The sequence below is a fragment of the Palaemon carinicauda genome, chromosome 1, assembly GCF_036898095.1.
Source record: "Palaemon carinicauda isolate YSFRI2023 chromosome 1, ASM3689809v2, whole genome shotgun sequence".
NCBI classification, from domain to species: domain Eukaryota; kingdom Metazoa; phylum Arthropoda; class Malacostraca; order Decapoda; family Palaemonidae; genus Palaemon; species Palaemon carinicauda.
The window spans coordinates 232,680,967-232,700,988 of NC_090725.1; the positions used below are offsets into that span (position 1 = coordinate 232,680,967).

A 20,022-nucleotide genomic window follows, 5' to 3' on the forward strand; every position below is an offset into this window, starting at 1 on the left:
ATAACAGATCTATTTTGATTGTAAAAGGAATTGAAATTAAGTCAGACCGTAACCGTGATCATATCAAAAGAGGGAAGGGAAGGTCGAGAACAAGGATCGTATATATAATATATATATGTGACTAATATAAAGTTAATCCAAGTAAGAATGAGTAACGTTGGCTCCGGAGACGCAACTGAACAACTCGACCGGATGGTAATGTATAAAAGCTACTTCCGGGGATCCCGTAATGAAAGTCTTAATATATATATATATATATATATATATATATATATATATATATATATATATATATATATATATATATATATATAAGGTCCGTGAGGTGCGTGACACTAAAGGGGGAAAGGGATCTTTAACGGGTCCGTGACGTGCGGGACCGGGGGAGTAGCACGTACAAAACTTAATAAATAATATAACATAACAAGGTACCACGGGCCGAGCCGAAAACTTCCCGCCGATCGTTGGCCAAACGAGAGACGGAAAGAAAACGACTACGACCGGGTAGAGTAGTGGAAAGAGTAAGTAATGTACGTTAATGTATAATAATAGTATGCCTCACAGATCAACGGGAACTGCCCGTGCAAAGCGGATGCCCCCGAGAGGGTACATAGCGCTATAAAGTGACCCAAACTCGATCGGGAGAGAGAGAGGGAGGGAACCCTGGGGTTGGGTATCGGCGGGAGGAGGCTAGGAGTGGGGCGATAGCAGGTATACCAACCTGCCAGACCCATGATTGATATGATCACGCGGAAAGACTAATAACACTATAATAAACATAACACATGGTAAAATAAGATAGGATGGCATGCTGGATGATAATAATGATAAAATTAGCTATACATCAATTGTAAAACAAACGAGGGACTGAACAAGAGACAGGAGAAAACCAAGCCTGACGGTGCTGGGAGTAGGCAGGGCTACCAACATAACATAGGGTCAGTGAAATGGTAACAAAATGAAAACTAATATGTAATATCTGACTCATGAAAGCCCCTCGAGCTAATGCAAGCAAACGAATGACGTTAAAATGATAAGCAAGTCTGTGGCGTGCGAACGTAAATAATCCAAGTAATAATATGTGAAATAGAAAGCCGAAGGCGATCAGGCATGCCAACCTACCGAAAATACGCACACGTATATGTAATAACTGTTATCATAAAAACAGGACAATATAAAATTAATACGGTGTGTGAACCGTGGATATCCGTAAGGTTTATAACGAGAAACAATCAGTATGGAGGACTTATAAAATCGTTAAGAACGAACGAGAGAGAGAGAGGAGGGAGCCGAGCACCATGAGAGACTCACGCAAGGTCGTGAATAATAAAGCTGAATAATATAAACAAAAAGGGGCAAGGCCCCCTCCAAAATCTCAAAACTCATAGATCTGGTACTTAACTTAGATGGAGTGACAGTGGAGTCCGACATCTTGAGGTAAATCCAGAAAAAAACCAGCGAAATTCACACACAAGGCAAAATACAGCTAGCAAGCTGCGTGCTATGAAAGGAGTGACGTCACTGGCGTGGGATTGCTAGAAGTAGTAGGATGTTGAACGGCACCTCGCTGTTCGGGGATGTTGACAGGAGATATCTAAATGGTGCGAGGCCTCTGGTTGTGATTTATTCAACACCCCAGTATTATACCGACACCTTATTAAGGTGAGCGAGCTGGGTTCAACCTAGCATTCCTATACAAATTTTTCTCTGGTAAATTCATAGCAGTTTTTACCTTAGAAATGATGTTAGAGGAGTATTTAACTGGGCGGCACGGGTCGGAGCCCAGAAATTGTTTTGTTAAGTTTTGTTTTAACAGTTTGTGTTCAATAGGGATCTGTTGCCTTAATAGTCTCATTTTGACCTGTATAAGCAGTATTGAATATTCTTTGTGCTGTTTAGCAACTCATGAAGATTTTTATTTATTTCATTATCTGCTCAACTTACCTGTACCTAATTTTCCATCTTTTTCAGTAGAATTAAATTCTTTTGGGCAAGACACTAGATCATAGTACCTACCCTTCCTGTTCTTAATTTATCTTTATAGATTAATAATAAGCAACTTTTCAGTGAATACTACAGTACTTCCATCAATATAAGAACATATAATCACAAATCTCGACACCAAATATTAAAAGAAATTATACAGTAATAAGATTAGTTCCCTTCCCTTACGTTACCACTTTCATTTATACAAAATCATGAATAAATACTTCTGCCTTCACTAATATTATCACAAACAAAGTGCATTCTTCTTACGATATAATGTTTATCATCATCATCATCATCTCCTACGCCTATTGACGCAGAGGGCCTTGGTTAGATTTCGCCAGTCGTCTCTAGCTTGAGCGTTTAATGTTTATACATTATTATTGTTATTTCTAGCTAAGCTGCAACCCTAGCTAGAAAAGCAGGATGCTATAAGCCCAACGGTTCCAACAGAGAAAATGGCCCAGTGAGGAAAGAAAATAAAGAAATAAGTAAACTATATGAGAAGTAATGAAAAATTAAAATAAAATATTTTAAAACCGGTAAAACATCAAAACAGATCTTTCATATATAAACTATAAAACAAGACTTATGTCAGCCTGTTCAACATAATAACTTTGCTGCAAATTTGAACTTTTTGAAGTTCTGATTAAAAAACCCGACTGGGAAGATCATTCTGCAACTTGATCACTGTTGGAATAAAAATTCTAAAATATACTGTAGTATTGAGCCTTATGATGGAGAAGGCATGACTATTAGAATTAACTGCATACCTACCATTACAAATAGGATGGTACCATTCGGGAAGACCTGAATGTAAAGAATGGTCAGAATTGTGAAAATCTTATGCAATATGCATAACAAACTAATTGAATGACAGTGCCAAAGATTAATATCTAGATCAGGAATAAAAAATTATTAGATTGTAAGTGCCTGTCCAACAAATTAAGATGAGAATCAGCAGCTGAAAACCAGACAGAAAAACAATACTCAAAACAAGGTAGAATGAAAGAATTAAAACACTTTGTCAGAATAGATTGGTCACCAAAAATTTTACAAGACCTTAATAAGCTAATTTTTTGTCCAATTGAAGAAGACAGGCCTATTGTGTTTCTCTAAAGTAAATTTGCTGTCGAGAATCACATCTAAAATTTTAAGTGTCATTCCTAGGCCTTAATTATCTCCTTTTAATATTCAAATAAATATCCATCACAACTAGTTCATCTAACCAAGAACAAAAAAAAATATTTCCTTCAAATGTCTAAAAAATCTAGAATTTCTGAATACTCAAAATATATTTGGAATGGAACTATTTCTGGAAAGCCTGTTGAACAATTTGGTTTTGAGATGAATCAGGTTTGGATCAGTTACAATTTTGATACAGAACACCAGTCAATCAAAATTTTATTTCTCATCTCAAGTCAGAGCATATACTGTATACTGCTGTACCATAAAACAAGCTGGTTAGTTATAACTAGTGGTAAAGCCTTATAACAGTACTCTGCATAAGTAAAATACAGCATAATTTATACATGAAATTTTGCTTTTCTGGAACAAATAACTATTAGTTACTAAACTGCTAAGCACACCATAGATAGTACACTATTGAAGGTTCTTTGTAACCTTGCTTTGGCCAAAGTTGCATTGATTATTGTCTGTTAATGGTCAATTCCTAAGTAGCTATCCAATTTCTTTAACATTATCTTCATCAAATTTTAATTTTAAAACTAAATACTACATGGAAGCAATAGGAGAGTTTAGGAATTCAACTAGGTTGTCTTGTTGGAAAAAATCATAATACAAATGACTTATAAAAATCTGCTTTTGTGATGTGGTGGTTTTCTTGAGGTGACTAATTTTGGGGAAAAAATATTCTTGTAATTATAGCAACAGGCAAACTAAAGTTTTTGAGGTTGTAGGTTGGCCAGGTTATTAGCTACCCGTTGATATACTACCACTAGAGAGTTATTGGGGCCTTTGACCGGTCAGACAGTACTACACTGGATCCTTCTCTCTGGTTACAGCTCATTTTCCCTTTGCCTACACATACACCTAATAGTCTGGCCTATTCTTTACATATTTTCCTCTGTTGTCATACATCTGACACCACTGATATTACAAAACAATTTTTCTTTGCTCAAGGGGTTAACTGCTGCACCATAATTGTTCAGTGGCTACTTTCCTCATGGTAAGAGTAGAAGAGAGACTTTAGCTATGGTAAGCAGCTCTTCTGGGAGGACACTAAAATTATACCACTGTTCTCTAGTCTTGGGTAGTGCCATAGCCTCTGTACCATGGACTTCCACTGTCTTGGGGAAGAGTTGCCTTGCTTGAGGTTACACTCAGGCACACTAATCTAGCTTATTTCTCTTCCTCGAGTTTTTTAAAGTTTTTATTGTTTATATATGAAAGGTGTATTTTAATGTTGTTACTGTTTTTAAAATATTTATTTTATTGCTAATTACTTCTCTTGTAGTTTATTTATTTCCTTATTCACTTTCTCACTGTGCTATTTTTCCTGTTGGATCCTTTGGGCTTATAGCCTCCTGCTTTTCCAACTGAGGTGTAGCTTAGCAGGTAATAATAATAATAATAATAATAATAATAATAATAATAATAAAAATAATAATAATGATTAATAATAATAATAATAATATGTATATTGCATAAGATTTTTCATAATTCTGACCGTCCTTTGCATTCAGGTCTTCCCAAATGGTACCGTCTTGTTTATAATAATGTACAGTACTAGGTATGCATTTAATCCCAATAGTGATGCATTCTCCATCATAAGACTCAATTCTACACCATATTCTAGAAATTTTAGAAATTTTATTCTATCTGTGACCAAATTGTAGAATGATCTTCCTAATCGGGTTGTTGAATCAGTAGAACTTCTAAAGTTCATATTTTCAGGGAATGTTTTTATTTTGAACAGGCTGACATGTCTCATTTTATAGTTTACATCACTGCTACGTAGGCTAAATATGTACGTGTTTTACCATACAGTAAGAAAGAGAAGCAACTGATACATCTATGTAATTTTTTATTCCTAACCAAGCAAAGCAGTTTTTATACTCTGGGAGGTGTTTAAGGCAAGGTATTGTTTACTAGAGAGTTGCTGAAGCTCCACTCACTATTCACATCCAGCTAAAGATATCTGATGGATGTGGTACGTCGTCTTCATATTAGGTATGGGGAGGGCTTTCTTGGGTACTTTGCCTGTGTTCCTCAGGCAGTCATTTGTGAAGGATTATTGTACTGAAGTTTTTTTTTTTTTTTTGTGCAGGGGTAATGAAAGTGCTTCTGAATTAGGGTCTGCATACCTGCCAGATAGCTCAGATGAGGATTAGAGTGATAATGATGATTGTTACTTATATTATTACATTATTTTTGCTATTATTATACAGTATTATCATTATTATTGGCTGCAAGTGAATGTTAATATACTGGCGATCAAATGGAGTTCTCAAGCGGTATGCTGATGTAGGTTGCAGTGCAACAGATCAGCAGCTAAGGGGTTAATGTTGTTACTGCTCGTAAGATATTTTGTTTTGATTGTTCATTACTTCTCACATAGTTTATTTCCTTATTTCTTTTCCTCTCTAGGCTGCTATTTCATGTTGGAGCCGTTGGGCTTCTAGTATTCTGCTTTTCCAACTAGAGTTGTAGCTTAGCTAGTAATAATAATAATGTATAGACATTTTCTCGCAAGAAGAATGCACTTTGTGATATTATTAGTGAAGGCAGTAGTATTTATTCATGAATTTTGTATAGATGAAAGTGGTAGCCCAAAGGAACAGTATTGATTTATTACTGTATAATTTTTGGGAATATTTTTGGAGTCAAGTTTTGTTAATATACGTTTTTATTTGATTAGAGTACAGGAATTTCAGTAATCATATTGATGGCCATAGCATTTACTGAAAAATTGCTTATTGTTAATTAATAAAGATACAGTATATAAGAAAACAGTGTACATAGCTTTGTACTGTGGTATAGTGGTCCTGAATATTTTGGAAGTATTTCATTCAAAAAGAAATTCAATAACGAATATTGCTAATAGTAATACTTCTGTTTTATATGCTCTTTATTATAACGGGGAGATGTAATTAATTATTTGTTTTCATATGAGTTTGAGGTAGAAGCTCTGTTTAATATACCAATTTTTTTTTTCCACAGATATTGGCTTTTCCCACATAGATCTCTTCAATCCTGGTGAAATTGCAGAGAGGGTTCTAACCTTCTTCAAGCCAATATGTCATCACCTTGAAACAATTGGTGGATTCTTTCAGGTATATGTATATTCCTTCACTTTCCAATTCAATATTAAAATTTTTATAACTTTTATTTCATAATCTGGAAAGATTTGATTTCAAGTGCTTTATAGCTGATGATAATGCTATTTCAATTATTTCCAGACGTTGATAGCAGATAATGATGAAGTTATGGATGCCCCTGCAATGTATAATGAGCATACACAGCCACTCATAGTTGTAAATTCTTTACTCTTCACCACTTTAACTACTTTTTTTTCGTGGTCTGGTTTACAAAAAGAAGAAAATAAGGAAATCCTTATAAGTAAGTGCTGTGGTTTTTTAGTTTCTATCATATTTGTAAATTGCAAAATAATTGATATATATGTTTCATATAGGAGCAAACATTGACTATTTCTAGTTGCCCAAGTTTGTACTCTAGCTTATTTGTTCAAATCAAAATAGATATTAAAAATGGTGTCCATAATATATATGAGGCCATTCGTGTCTAGGAGAAAGAGGTGCTGGGGAACCAAACAAGGGAGTAAATAGCACCCCCTCCAAGCCGCTGCCATTTTGATCCTTCTATTGTAGCTTTAACCACAAACAAATTGTATTAATTTATTTTTCTTTATATTTAAGTACCGTAGTATTCACTTCCTTTCAGAAATGGTAGAGGTACACTTTGTAATCCAAATATGTAAAGCATAGACTCTATGGCAAATGCTAAGTTAATAAGCTCCTATTGGTTAAAGTGAATCTTCATTAAAAATGTTTTCCCTTTGAGATCTCGCATCCTCCACAGGTATATAACGTGTTCAGTGTAGCTCATATCAAAGGAGCTTATGTTTGATTACTTTCACTTAGCTAAAGTTAGGCCTAGCAGTGGAAAATTTAAATGAAAGGAAAGAGAAAGGAGTCTGGTTTTGGTCAGTTTTCTGGTTTTTCCCTTTTCTGCCATTCAGTGTATGCCTTTTCATGTGGTCAAGTAAGTGGAGAGTCTGAGTGTAGACGTATTTGGGCTGGATTATTTAAAGGATTTTGACGAAGGAAAAATCTATTTCTGGGGAGAGACCTGTGACGCCCGGTGAAAAGGTCCTTCTTTACACTTTTCTGATATAAATCTTCCAAATATACCAGAGAAAGATAAAAGCATGGAATGCAGAGGTTACTACCCTCGCGCGAGCACCTTGTGGGTGTCGTGTATACAGCAGGGGTGTGTGAAAAACCACTTCACAGGCTATCTTCCATTTAGATAATTCCTTCATCAAAGGGAAGGGCCGTAACAGAGGCCCTAGAAAAAACACTTGGACCACGCCACCGACACCTAACACGAGCGCCCTCTAGGACATCCTTCTGTTTTGGACTTGCTCGCTTAGTCGTTTTTGTTTGTGTTCTTGGTGTTTTTTCCCGTTTTTGGCTTTAATTCATCATGACTGACGCTACTACTTCACCTTTACCAATGTTAAGTACCATAGTTTGTTTTGACAGCTTTTTACAGTACCGGGCATTTGTTCTCTTTCCAATAATGTGGATTTTAATTTTGGATCGGCTTGGCCTTCCTCGGCGTCGGCAGCCATTGTGGCGTTGTTCGCTTCGCTGGTATTTCAAGTTAATATTGCCCATCTGGTACTCTGTCATCTAGGTTATATCGCTTACGATTTGTGACCATTATTATTATTATTGTTTTACTATGGTATTTTTTGCTAGCAAGTCCAATTTGGACGAACGAAGAATAACGTCCTTGGCTTTATTATAGTTTAAGTACCCGCCTCGAGAAGGCGGTCGGTTTTAGATTATATCTTTATATTTATTTGTTACGCAGTCGTTATTCTTCGTTCATGGTTATTACAATTATTATTATTCTTATATCATATTATTGTGTGCTTTTGGTTCTTTATAGTGTAACCATGAGAGCGTGAGCATTGAGTTCTCGTTTTCTGTTACTACAGTTACGAGTTACCCTTTCTCTCGTTTTCTTTCTTAATCTCGAGTAAGAGAGGTGGATTTCCCGTTTCCGAATCTTGAAATAGTCCTTTTTTTATTCCTGAACATTGTTATTATTATTACTAGCTAAGCTACAACCCTAGTTGGAAAAGCAAAATGCCATAAGCCCAAGGGCTCCAAAAGGGAAAAAATGCCGAGTGAGGAAAGAAAATAAGGAAATAAACGATGTGAGAAGTAATGAACAATTGAAATGAAATATTTTAAAAACTAAGATCAAAACAGATATTTCAACTATAAAAACTTATGTCAGCCTGTTCATCATAAAAATATTTAATGCACAAGTTTGAATTTTTGAAGTTCTATGGGTTGAACTACCTGATTAGGATCATTCCCCAATTTGATCACTGCTGGAATAAAACTTCTAGAATACTGTGTAGTATTGACCCTCATGATGAAGAAGGCCTGACTACAGTATTAGAATTAACTGCATGCCTTGTATTACGAACAGGACAGAACTGTCCAGGAAGATCTAAATCTAAAGGATGATCTGAATTAATAAAAATCTTATGCAACATGCATAACAAACTAATTGAACGATGGTGCCAGAGAATAGTATCTAGATCAGGAATAAGAAATTTAATAAACTGTAAGATCCTATCCAACAAATTAAGATGAGAATCAGCAGCTGAAGACCAGACAGGAGAACAATACTCGAAACAAGCTTGACAAAGAATTAAAAAAGTTTCCGAATAGAATGATCGCCAATTTGTTTGTGCAATTGAGGAAGATACAGACCTATTGTATTTCTCTAAGGTAAGTTTGCTATCGAGAATCGCACGTAAATTTTTAAGAGTCATACAGAGTTAAAGAAACATTATCAATGCTGAGATCCAGATGTTGAGGAGCCACTGTCCTTGACCTACTTACAATCATACTTTGAGTTTTTTAGGATTCAAATTCATGCCCCATAATTTGCACCATATACTCATTTTAGCCAGATCTCTATTTAGGGACTCAGCAACCCCAGATCTACATTCAGGGGATGGAATTGATGCAAAGATTGTAGAATCACTCTTTTTCAAGGTCAATTACATGTTATGTGTATATAGAATGAAAAGTGATGAGCCAAGAACACTACCCTAAGGAACACCAGATACTGCATTACTATACTCACTAATGGTGCTCTTCAACAACAATAATTTGCAATCTATTACTTAAAAATTCAATAATAATGCTAAAAACCAAACCCATCCACTCCCAACTGTTTAAGTTTGAAAACAAGAGCCTCATGATTAACTCAGTCAAAGGCATAACTAAAATCAAGTCCAATCTTACATATATATATATATATATATATATATATATATATATATATATATATATATATATATGTATATATATATATATATACATACTGTATATATATGTATATATATATATATATATATATATATATATATATATATATATATATATATATATATATATATATATATATATATACACACACACACACTCATCTTTCCACAAATACACTCACTCACACAAATTTACAAACACTGAGTACACATTAAGAACATTTCTCTTTCTCTTTCTATGCCCACATACATGAATGTGAACAAGATATTATAATCGTTATAGCTACATTTATTGGCATTTCTGTAACCTAGGTGAGTGTATAATGCACATTTTCCCAGTTGAGGTACATTCTAAATTTAGGTATGGAGAATGATATAAAAGATGTCCACGTTTCTAAGAGGTAATACATATTCAGTATGAACTAATATGTTTGATTTGAAGAAAGTAGCTAATGAAAGATATTTTTCGGATACATGCTACCATTATGAATGTTGAGAAGAAAAAAGTTTTTTTCCAGTCATTAATTACTTGGTAACGTCAGGTGTTGGTTCAAGTTCCACTGATGTTTAGACTCCTCTATACTTTGTGTTTATTACTAAGATCCTTGAGGAAAGAGTGAAATGGTTTGAACAATTAGTATGCAAAGGGTCATAATACTGGGAAATGTTTTGAGTGAGATTTCATGTATAGTATTACATGTCCCAAAGAAAAATAATCTTGGCAAAATAAGTTTCATGAAGCCTCATGTGAATACCCTCAGCCAATTTCGAAAACGTAGGAATAGTAATTTTGATAACTACCATTGAAGCAAATTTTTGTAATTATTACTAATATTAATGGCTGTTATTAGCAATAATAGTAGTAATGACAGTAGTAGTAGTAGTAGCAGTAGTAATAGTTCTATTGTAATTGGACATTAGTAGCTACTACTATTTATATCATATGTATTGATAGCATTGCTGTTATTGTTAATACTATCATCATCATCACTATTTTTATCATTATCATAATTATTAAAACTGAATGTAGACATATGAACATATAACGTCCCTTGATAATTTTCACTTTTAATTTTGAAATTTTCATAAAGAGGGGATTTTAGTTATTTAGATTTAGTTAGCTTATGGTACGATGTACGGAATTATTTTACGTTATTTTTTGTGTACTGTACGGAACGTGAAAATAATTTAGAGTATGGTACGAAATTACGGTATGGTAGTTCAACCAGGTACAAGGTACGGAAAACATTCCGTAACGTACTACCAAAATGGAATATTGTTTGTTTATACAATAATAATGTAATTGCAAATTATGTTATGATACTGAATAGTGTTTTTGTAATGATATGATGTAGTGATTTGAGCCATAATTTTTTATATAATGTCTTGTGGCCCTGGGATTGATAACCATCATTAGGAGCTAAAATGTGTAGCTTCACAGTCTGATTACAGTATTTTATATAACTAGGTATTTTAGGTTTGAAAATTTGATAATTACATTATTTGAATGAAAATATTGCCCTACAGTATATGATCCGTGAATTATTTCTCAGGTAGCATTCCTTGACAAAAATGGATTTTTGATTAAAGCATTGTCTTGATTTTACTGTAATGTCCTTTACAGATGCCCTGCGTGCTGTAGCAAAACGGTTAGAAGGAGATGCTGTTAATAACATGGAGCAAGAGGGGTTGGCAGCTGTAGCATTTAAATATCTTTCCAACTTCCATGGGAGTATTGTTAATCTTGATACGGCAAGAACACTAGTTCAATGTTTAGTCAGTTTCACGGCATTCCCTTGCAGTGAAAACTTGAGTGAAAAACTTGGTAAGTAAGCAATTTTTTCATTTTTCTAATTTGTCTTGCAGAAAAGATGTGGTCAAAGTCTTGGTTTTCTTGATCAACATTATTTTATACAAATATATTGTAGTTTAGTTTTTCTAATTTCTGTCAGCATGACAATTTTTTTTTAAGGGGCACGTTGATGCTGTAAGGCCCAGTTTGTTATTTTAGATATAACTGATGATTTTCAACCAGTGCCTAATAAAGTATGTAAGGAAAATTTAATCACTAGTTCTGTGCAGGTGATGAATTAGAAGGAAAATTTGCATGGTTAATTTTTCTAAGCCTACATCCAAAACAAACTTCCAAGTATGTATCAAAACTTGCATACATATACAGTATTGCATATTCTGAAACTTTCAATGAAGTCTAATCATTCATTCTAGAGAAAAGAACTTTTCTTTAGAAACTAACTTGAATATGGTAAAAAAGGGAAGAATAAAACATTCAGTTTGTTTTTGGTAATAAAAAATTATAGGAAGTTTATTTTTCCAACACAAATATAAAGCCTCTTTCTTTATTAGTAGTAGATTCAGCGTGAGCTTGTGTTCACAGCCATAAAAAACTTGGACGAGGTGGCACCCAATTTCCCGGCAAGCAAGGGAGACTCCTGCTCAGCCAGCACCCTCACTTGCTCGACCTCTTTTTGATTTGTCTGTTGGAGAGTGAACATGCTCTGTCACCTCTGTTTTCTTTCTCTAGGTTCATGAAGCAGGTGCTGAAGAGGGGGGTCCTCCTACTTCGTAACTCCTCTCCATCCCTGTTCCCAGTGGACGAAGTCAAAGCAGTAGTGAAGAGATGGAGGAAGTCTAGCTAGGACTTTCTGCTCCTTAGCACTGTTTCATCCTTCCCCTCCTCTTCGGCACCTGATGAGCGTGCCTAAAGCTGAAGGTTCACAATGGCAGGTGAATAAGACCTTCCCCAATTCCCCAACTCTTCTCGGCAGAACACCCCCAAGAAATCCCTCCCAACTCAAGCAATGCTTTCAAGGAAAAGTCCGGCAAGGAAGGGAAGGTAGAGCTTCCAGACATGGACAACGCCCCACTAGAGGATATTCCCCCCACCACATCACCATTGGGGAGATACCTGCAAATCAGGTGGCTGTGTTGGGAGAGCTAAGGGGCTGAACCCTGGACAGTGTGTGTCCTTTGGGCAGGGTACGTTGTGTCTTTCATCAACCCTCCCCCTCCTCTGATTCGTCACCCATTAAGATCTCACTCTCAGCCCAGTTCATCCCAGGTAAGAACATCCTTGCAGACAACCTGAGCCAAAATACGTAGATAGTTGGACCTGAATGGTCTTTGGCTCCTCAGCAACCAGAGTCCCAACTTTGTGATGTTTGCCTCTAATAGACATGTTTTGAACGTCCCTAAACCACAAGCTTCCGATGTACTGCTCGTTAGTACTGTACCAGATCCATGGGCAGCATTTTAGGACACTTTCCCACATCCTTGGGAGGACATGGATGCTTATGCAAAATTCCCACTTTTTGTCCGATTCAAAGGCTCTGCAAAAAAATGAGATCCTTGTCCAACCTGACCATGACTCAGCTCTGCTGTGGCAACTCATAGAAGGGTACCCGTGTACCCGAACCTCCTCCTGCTGGTGCTGATGGATGTTCTGAGTGTGTTGCCCCCTTGCACGACCTTCTTCATTAACCTCACATGAAGATATGCCTTAGAGCAGCTGCATCTCTGCAATTTCATGCCTAGAGGTTATCCAACATCTCACTCGGAGAGGCTTTTCACAACCAGTGGCGAAAACGATGTCTAGATACCTTGGGAAATCCTCTATCGCAAAGTGGGCAATCTAATGTGGTGGTTGTCGTAGAAGAGGTGTTTTCCTCTTAGAGCCTGATTGCCAAGTTTTTATTGTATCTCTGAGAGGAAGAACTCAGCTCAGTCTTAACTATGAAATGCTATTACTCGGCCTTGAGCCAGATCTTTAGACTGAAAGCGATTCCTATTTCCTCTTTAGCAGAATTGTCAACGCTCACACGGAAATTTGAGTTATCTTCCCCTTAGCTTGAAGTGAGACCTCTGTCTTGGAATGTGCTTAGAGTTTGTTCTCTGAAGAAAGTTCCTTATGAACTGTTAATTGGAGCCTCAGACCAGAACTTGACCCTCAAGACCGTTTTCCTACTTGCCTCTGCGAAGAGTGAGCAAGCTTCGTGGTATCTCCTACAACATGGCCCAATCAAAGTTGCTCTCATTTTTGTTCCTTACTTTATTGCCAGGACTCAAAATCTGGTTGTGGTGGACGCTAGATTCAAGCCGTTCCAGATAGCAAGTCTACTAGTAGTAACTGATGATAAGGATCGACTGTTACTTTGTCCTGTGAGGGTTCTAAGGCGCTACCTCAAACACACAAGCAGAGCTTGCCCACATTTCAAGCAACGTCCTGTCAGTATAGGCAGGGTCAAGAGGAAGGTTGCAAAGAACACAATCTCCTCTTGGATCAGGCAGGTCCTTTGCCATGTTATAGATCTATTCTTTTACCACCAAGGAAGGTGACCCAGAGCTTAGGATATCAGGGGATCAGCGATCCCTGGTGTTTAAGAGAAACTAGTGAGTTGCAAGTACTGTATTGCAAACAGGCGTGTGTAAGCACCTGACAACCTTCACCTTCCATTACCTGTAAGACGTGACACACAGGTCCTTTATCAACTTTTACATATGCCGTGTGGTGGACAATTAGTAGTTATCGAGGACAGCGGTTACAGTTGCAGTCTGGGGTGAATGTAATGGAATGACTGTCCTTTTCTTATCTTCATCTTCCCCTCCTGTTGGCACAGCATGCAAGAACACTGCAAGCATGCTTCCATTGACTGCAGGTAAGCCCCATCTTTTGCTAATATGTCTGATTATATCTTATTATTTTCTCATATACACTTTGGAACATCCTTATTCTCATAGCAAATGGGGAGTTGGGTTCATGGGTTTCAGTGTAAGTTAAACATTATTCTCAAACCTTTTAATCATAGAACAGTTTCCCACTCACTGATCTTTGACCTCTGGTATTATCATTGACCTCTGGTATTATCAAACCAACTGGTTCATGAGGTGTCAGGATTCACATCCCACCCTTCCTCTGCTCAGATGTGTCAATCCTGGGTAATTGTTCAGCCAGTTAAACGGACTTCCACCCACATTTCGGTGAATCTCCTTGTAAAGAACAAGGGTTTGTATTCATGTCGGAACAAATGATAAATTTGGAAGTAATTTGTATTTTTCCTAAATTACAAACCTGAATTGTTCCGTCACCAATTACAAACCATTTCGCTCTTTATTACTAGCCATAAGACTTTTAGCAAGGTATAGTGTAACTACCCCACCGCTAGTTAGAGGGGCAGGGGATAGGTTGTAGTACCGGCTACAGTATCCCACTCACACACACCTGTGTTGTCTCATCACTTTTGCTTTTGCTTTTGGCTCGCTGGAGACTGGAGATTCGGTCTTTCTCCATCGCCAAACCTTTTTTTGTCTGGCCTTTGACTAATTTGTTCTTTTAGTTTTTTGTTTGTTTTTCCAGGTATGAATATTGCTGTTTAGGAGATGGCATAGTGTCGGTTTTTTCCTCGAGGGTGAAGAAGCCTTTTCTTACGATCTCTTCCGTATGACGCTGTACAACCCTTAGGCTGGAGGACTCCCCTGCTTCCCCAAGCACCGCGGCTTTGTCCTCCACAGCAGGGGGTGTCAGCGGAGAGAGCAAAGTCCGAAGCATGTTTCTGATCCTCCCACAGATTCCAAAGGTTTTGCACCGAAGGAGTCTAGGACCTGTCCCTGTGGAAGTTACGGTTCCTGCCCCATCACTATCTTCATCGCTTTTGCCCTCGGCAGTTCCTGATCATTGTGCTGACAGCGGCACTCTCCCTCGTTCTGAATTTGCTCAGACGGCAGAAGGATGGTAAAGTCCGAAGCTTGTTCCTAATACTCACAGTGGACACCTTTCCTGTACGTACATGGGTTCGGTCCTCCCAGACTGGTCTCCGCTGTGCGGGACTAAAAGAGAATTATTTGACCCATCCATGCCTTTCTCTAATCCCTCGGAGCAGAAAATGCATGTTGCTCACCCCCAGCAAGTTTGACGCTTCCAGCGTTCTTCCGCTTTCACTCGCCCCTCTAGATTACCCAGCTGTCTTGTCTCGCCCAGTAGACTCGTTTCGCCCAGCTGTCTCGTCTCGCTGAGCGGACTCGTCTCGCCCAGCTGAATCATCTTGCCTAGTTGACTCGTTTCACCTAGTAGACTCAGCTAGTCCTGTCTCCTTGCCTCACCTAGTTCCTGCTTCATGTCTTCACAGGAGCACTCGTCACACTCCTGAGGGAATCCTGGCGATCAACGCAGTTTTGCTGACTTAGCGTGAACGATCTTCTCGTGATCAGAGGGATCTCGCCAATAAGCTCGCAACGCTGACAGTAGAGCATTGCCCATGCTACACTGCCTACCTACTGGCGACCCGGTGATCACTCATTAGCTCATGATAACCCGACAGCTCACTACTAGGTTTCTGGAAGCCCAGCAACCGCAATCTAGCGCTTGACAATTCCCCTACTGGTGATCGCCCTTCTGTTTGCTACCGCTCTTCAGGACCAACGATGAGACAGCGCTGACCAGCCGTGACCAGTCTCCAGCTGACGACCAATTTTTCCAAAATGCCACTGCATGCCAGCTTATGACAACTCCTAGAAAAAGGACTACTATTCATTGTCATAGCACTGCCCAGCTCACGACTTTCCCTCCACCTTTGATGAACAGCAAACTTCCCGCTTGCAGGTAGAATCGCTGACAGTCGGCGATGAGTCTCGGAGGCCTTGACTCTTTGGGGGTCAATGCCGACATCATATGTCTGGCGAGGGTTGCAGAGACGCTACCGGCGGAGATCCTCACAGCAAGCAGATGCATTGCTCTTTCCAGCGACTCTCTTCTTCTCTACTCGTCATACACAATAGCGCATGAGCCATATTGCTTCAGCGATCGCTTTATCGAGTCTCCTCACCTAGACAATACACTCTTGACTCTTTGTCCAGAACAAGAGCTAGTACTACCTCCTCAATGCTAGCACTCACGACCACAGTAGCACACAGAAGTGCGCTACTCCGATGTGTGCTCTACGGCAGCAGCTCATAAGACTTCAACCTACGGTTTCTATGAGTCGCGCAACTTCGGTAGCGCTTACCTCAACCTACATTTGAAGGCGTTCAGTGCGCATACTTTTCTTGGAATGTAACCCAGCATTCACCAGTGGTAAAAGGGGTACAGCACACTCGTCAACTTTGGTGCTCAATACCTCACTCGCCACTCAGAACTTGTTTTCACACAAGTATTGTGGTAACGGATTCCTGATGCAATACATCTTTTTAGAACTTCATCATATGAACTTCTCTCTACACAACTACAAGATGCCATGCACAGATGTTTAAATGGCCCGCGGATGCGCAAGCTGCTTCATCGGTTCACCAGTCCTCAGCTCTCGCGAATGCTCATCGGACCTCTACTATTACTACCTTATTCTGGTCACTTGGTTTGGTAGTGGGTTACCTCACAAGAGGATATCTTCATTTAATGGATGACAAGATCTGCGTCAGTCACGCATGCACTCTCACCTATACACCGCCGGACCTCACCAGGAAGGTAGAACATAGTACTACACAACGATAGCTACAATAGAGTTGTTCTTATCACTTGCGCCTGCCGCCTCTCCCTGAATTCTGAACGAGACTTGAGAAACATAATCCTTCAGGATTATTTTCTCGAACTTATCTCCATGAGTTATTGAACTCATCGGATCACTTACACGATTTCGGGTTCTGATTCCTTGTGATCTCCTTCTCGCTGTGTGATGCCTACATAGAACAACAGTCTTGTAAAACATAACCCTTCTGGGTTTTCCTTTTTTCATCTCCAATTTTCTAGGGGATTGAATCAGCTAATGCTTATACTGTATTTACAAAAATAGATTCGAGGAATCCTCTCATCGTTACATCTTGTCTCCCTGTCACTGTTGGCTTGGGCTCCCTCAAGACTTTTGCAAGAGCAACTTTGATCCTCCATCCTCGGGGTACTCCTCTATGAAGGCTAAATACAGTAATACCTTGAGATACGAGTGTCCCAACATAAAAGAAGTTTGAGATAAAAGGAAAATTTCAAGCAAATTTTTACCCCTAGATACTAGAAAAATTTGAGATACGAGGATACGAGACGGTTTTCTATGCGGCCGCTAGGTGGCCGAGTGTGCGAGAGGCTGCTCACCAGGACAGCAAAGCTCGGTCTTTCCCGTCGGATCTCTGTCATGTAAAGTTATCTCCGAGCATCGGCTGTAGTGTTTACATTTTTTACGTGTTTTTTGCGTTAATCAGTACAGAATTAAGTTGATAAGCAATAGGTCCAAAGCAAGCGAGTGCAAACAAGGGTAGTGAAAAAAAACAGCGTATGATGACAATCGAAATGAAGCTTGAAATAATCTAAAAACATGAGAGTGGTGTAAGAGTGACTGAGCTGGCTCGCCAATATGAAAGGAGTCCATCAACAATGTGTATCATCCTCAAGTAGAGGGATGCTCTATAAAGAGCACCAAGCCTTCCAAAGGACTAACCATCCTTTCCAAGCTGCGCAGTGATATCCATGACGAGATGGAGAGGCTTCTTTTAATATGGATAAAGGAGAAACAGTTGGCGGGAGATAGCATAACAGAGACTATCATCTGCTAAAAGGCCAGCAGAATCTACGATGATTTGAAAGGAAAGCAAGCAGCTGAGAGAGGGGAGACATTGACACCAGCGGAAACCTTCAAAGCCAGTTGTGGCTGGTTAGATAATTTAAAAAAACGGACTGGGATACACTCGGTTGTGAGGTATGGGGAAGCAGCAAGTTTCGACTCGAAAGCCGCGGTGGACTTTGTCAAAACCTTTGCCGCAGTTATCGCAGAACAAGGATACATTCCCCAACGAGTGTTCAAGTGCGATGAAACTTGCCGTTTTTGGAAGAAGATGCCCAGGAGGACATTCATCACGGCAGAGGAGAAGAGACTACTGGCCATAAACCCATGAAGAACCGGTTAACTCTAGCCTTGTGTGCCAATGCCAGCGGTGACTGTAAGATCAAGCCACTGCTGGTGTACCACTCAGAAAACCCATGTGCTTTCAAGAGCCAAAGGATCTTGAAAGAAAAACTGCAAGTGATGTGGCGCGCTAATGCTAAGGCTTAGGTTGCGCGGCATTTCTTCACAGAATGGGTTAATCTGTGTTTTGGTCCGGCAGTCAAAAAATATTGGGCCAAGAAAAACTTGCCAATGAAATATCTCCTGGTCACCCTCCTGGTCTCGAAGAGGACATTCTTGATGAGTACAGGTTCATCAAGGTCCTTTATCTCCCGCCCAACACCACGCCATTCCTCCAGCCCATGGACCAACAAGTAATTTCCAACTTTAAAAAACTGTACATGAAGCATTTGTTCAAGAAATACTTCGATATCACAGACAACACCAAACTCGCCCTCCGTGAGTTTTGGAAGGAACATTTCAATATCATCCATTGCTTAAAAATTATTGGCGATGCATGGCAGGGTGTCACACGAAGAACTCTTAATTCAGCAAGGAAGAAATTGTGGCTAACTTCCATCGCTGAGAGGGACTTTGAAGGGTTCAATACGCCAGACCCTGATGACCCCAAACCTATTGTGGTGGATGAAATCGCATCTCTTGGAAAGTTCATGGGGCTGGAGGTAGATGAGGCAGACGTTAACGACCTTGTCGAGGAGATTGAGGAAGAGCTCACGACACAGGAATTGATCGAGCTCCAGGAGATGCAACATTTGAAGGTGTTGCAGGAGCTCAGTAGCGAGGAGGAGGTGAAAGACGAGGGCCGCCTTTCTACGACAGAAATCAAAGACGTGTTAGCGAAGTGGCAGGAGTTTTCTGATTTTATGGAAAAGAGGCACCCGGACAAGTTGGCGTGTGGTCGTGCGTTAGCCTTTTGTGACGACACTTGCGTACGTCATTTTCGAAAAATTTTGAAGGGGGAGACAAAAGCAAACATCCCTAGATAGGTTCCTTTTAAAAAGGCCAGCAAAAGTGAAGGTAAAAGCGAGTCAAAATGCGAGGCAAAAAAAGCCAAGCCGGAAGAAGAAAAGTAAAAAAAAATGAAAATTAAAACAAAATTAGAATTAAGTTTAGTGTAACGTAAGATTAACATTTATTTTTAAGAGTGTACAGTAAGCTAATTTCATTTAAGTTAAATTTAAAGTTTAAGTTATGTTACGCAGTGTTACAAAAGTGTAGTGTACCGAAGGTGTTGCCGTCAAGTCTCTCTCCTCCCCGTTCTCTCTTCCTCCTCCTCCGCACACACTGCCGTTAGCCGCTGCCGTCTGTCTAGAAGCTAAGAACTCCATAATATGTCACATTGTATTGCAGATCATAACCAGTACATAGGTATGTTATTTTGTGAGCGTAGAATGTGAATCAGAACAATTAAAAACATGTTTTTTTACTGTAATATACTGTTTTTAGGTGTTTTTTCAGAGGGTGGGAACAGATTATTTTTTTTAGTCATTTTATATGGGAAAAATTGTCATAAGGGCATGGGGTGAAAATAAAATCATACAGGATAGGAGGCGGTGAATTAGACGATGGTTGAATCGT

The 20,022-nt window shown here is 38.9% G+C and overlaps 1 protein-coding gene across 3 annotated transcripts in view; it reads left to right on the top strand.

Moving 5' to 3' along the window:
• Fancd2 overlaps window positions 1–20,022 on the top strand; it is a 728,399-nt gene that overhangs the window by 628,935 nt on the left and 79,442 nt on the right. For all 3 annotated transcript variants that reach the window (XM_068387949.1, XM_068387938.1, XM_068387943.1), the window contains 3 exons: window positions 6,169–6,281; window positions 6,408–6,567; window positions 11,172–11,372. In XM_068387949.1, coding sequence (XP_068244050.1) covers window positions 6,169–6,281; window positions 6,408–6,567; window positions 11,172–11,372 — 474 coding nt within the window. The remainder of the gene's footprint in view (window positions 1–6,168; window positions 6,282–6,407; window positions 6,568–11,171; window positions 11,373–20,022) is intronic.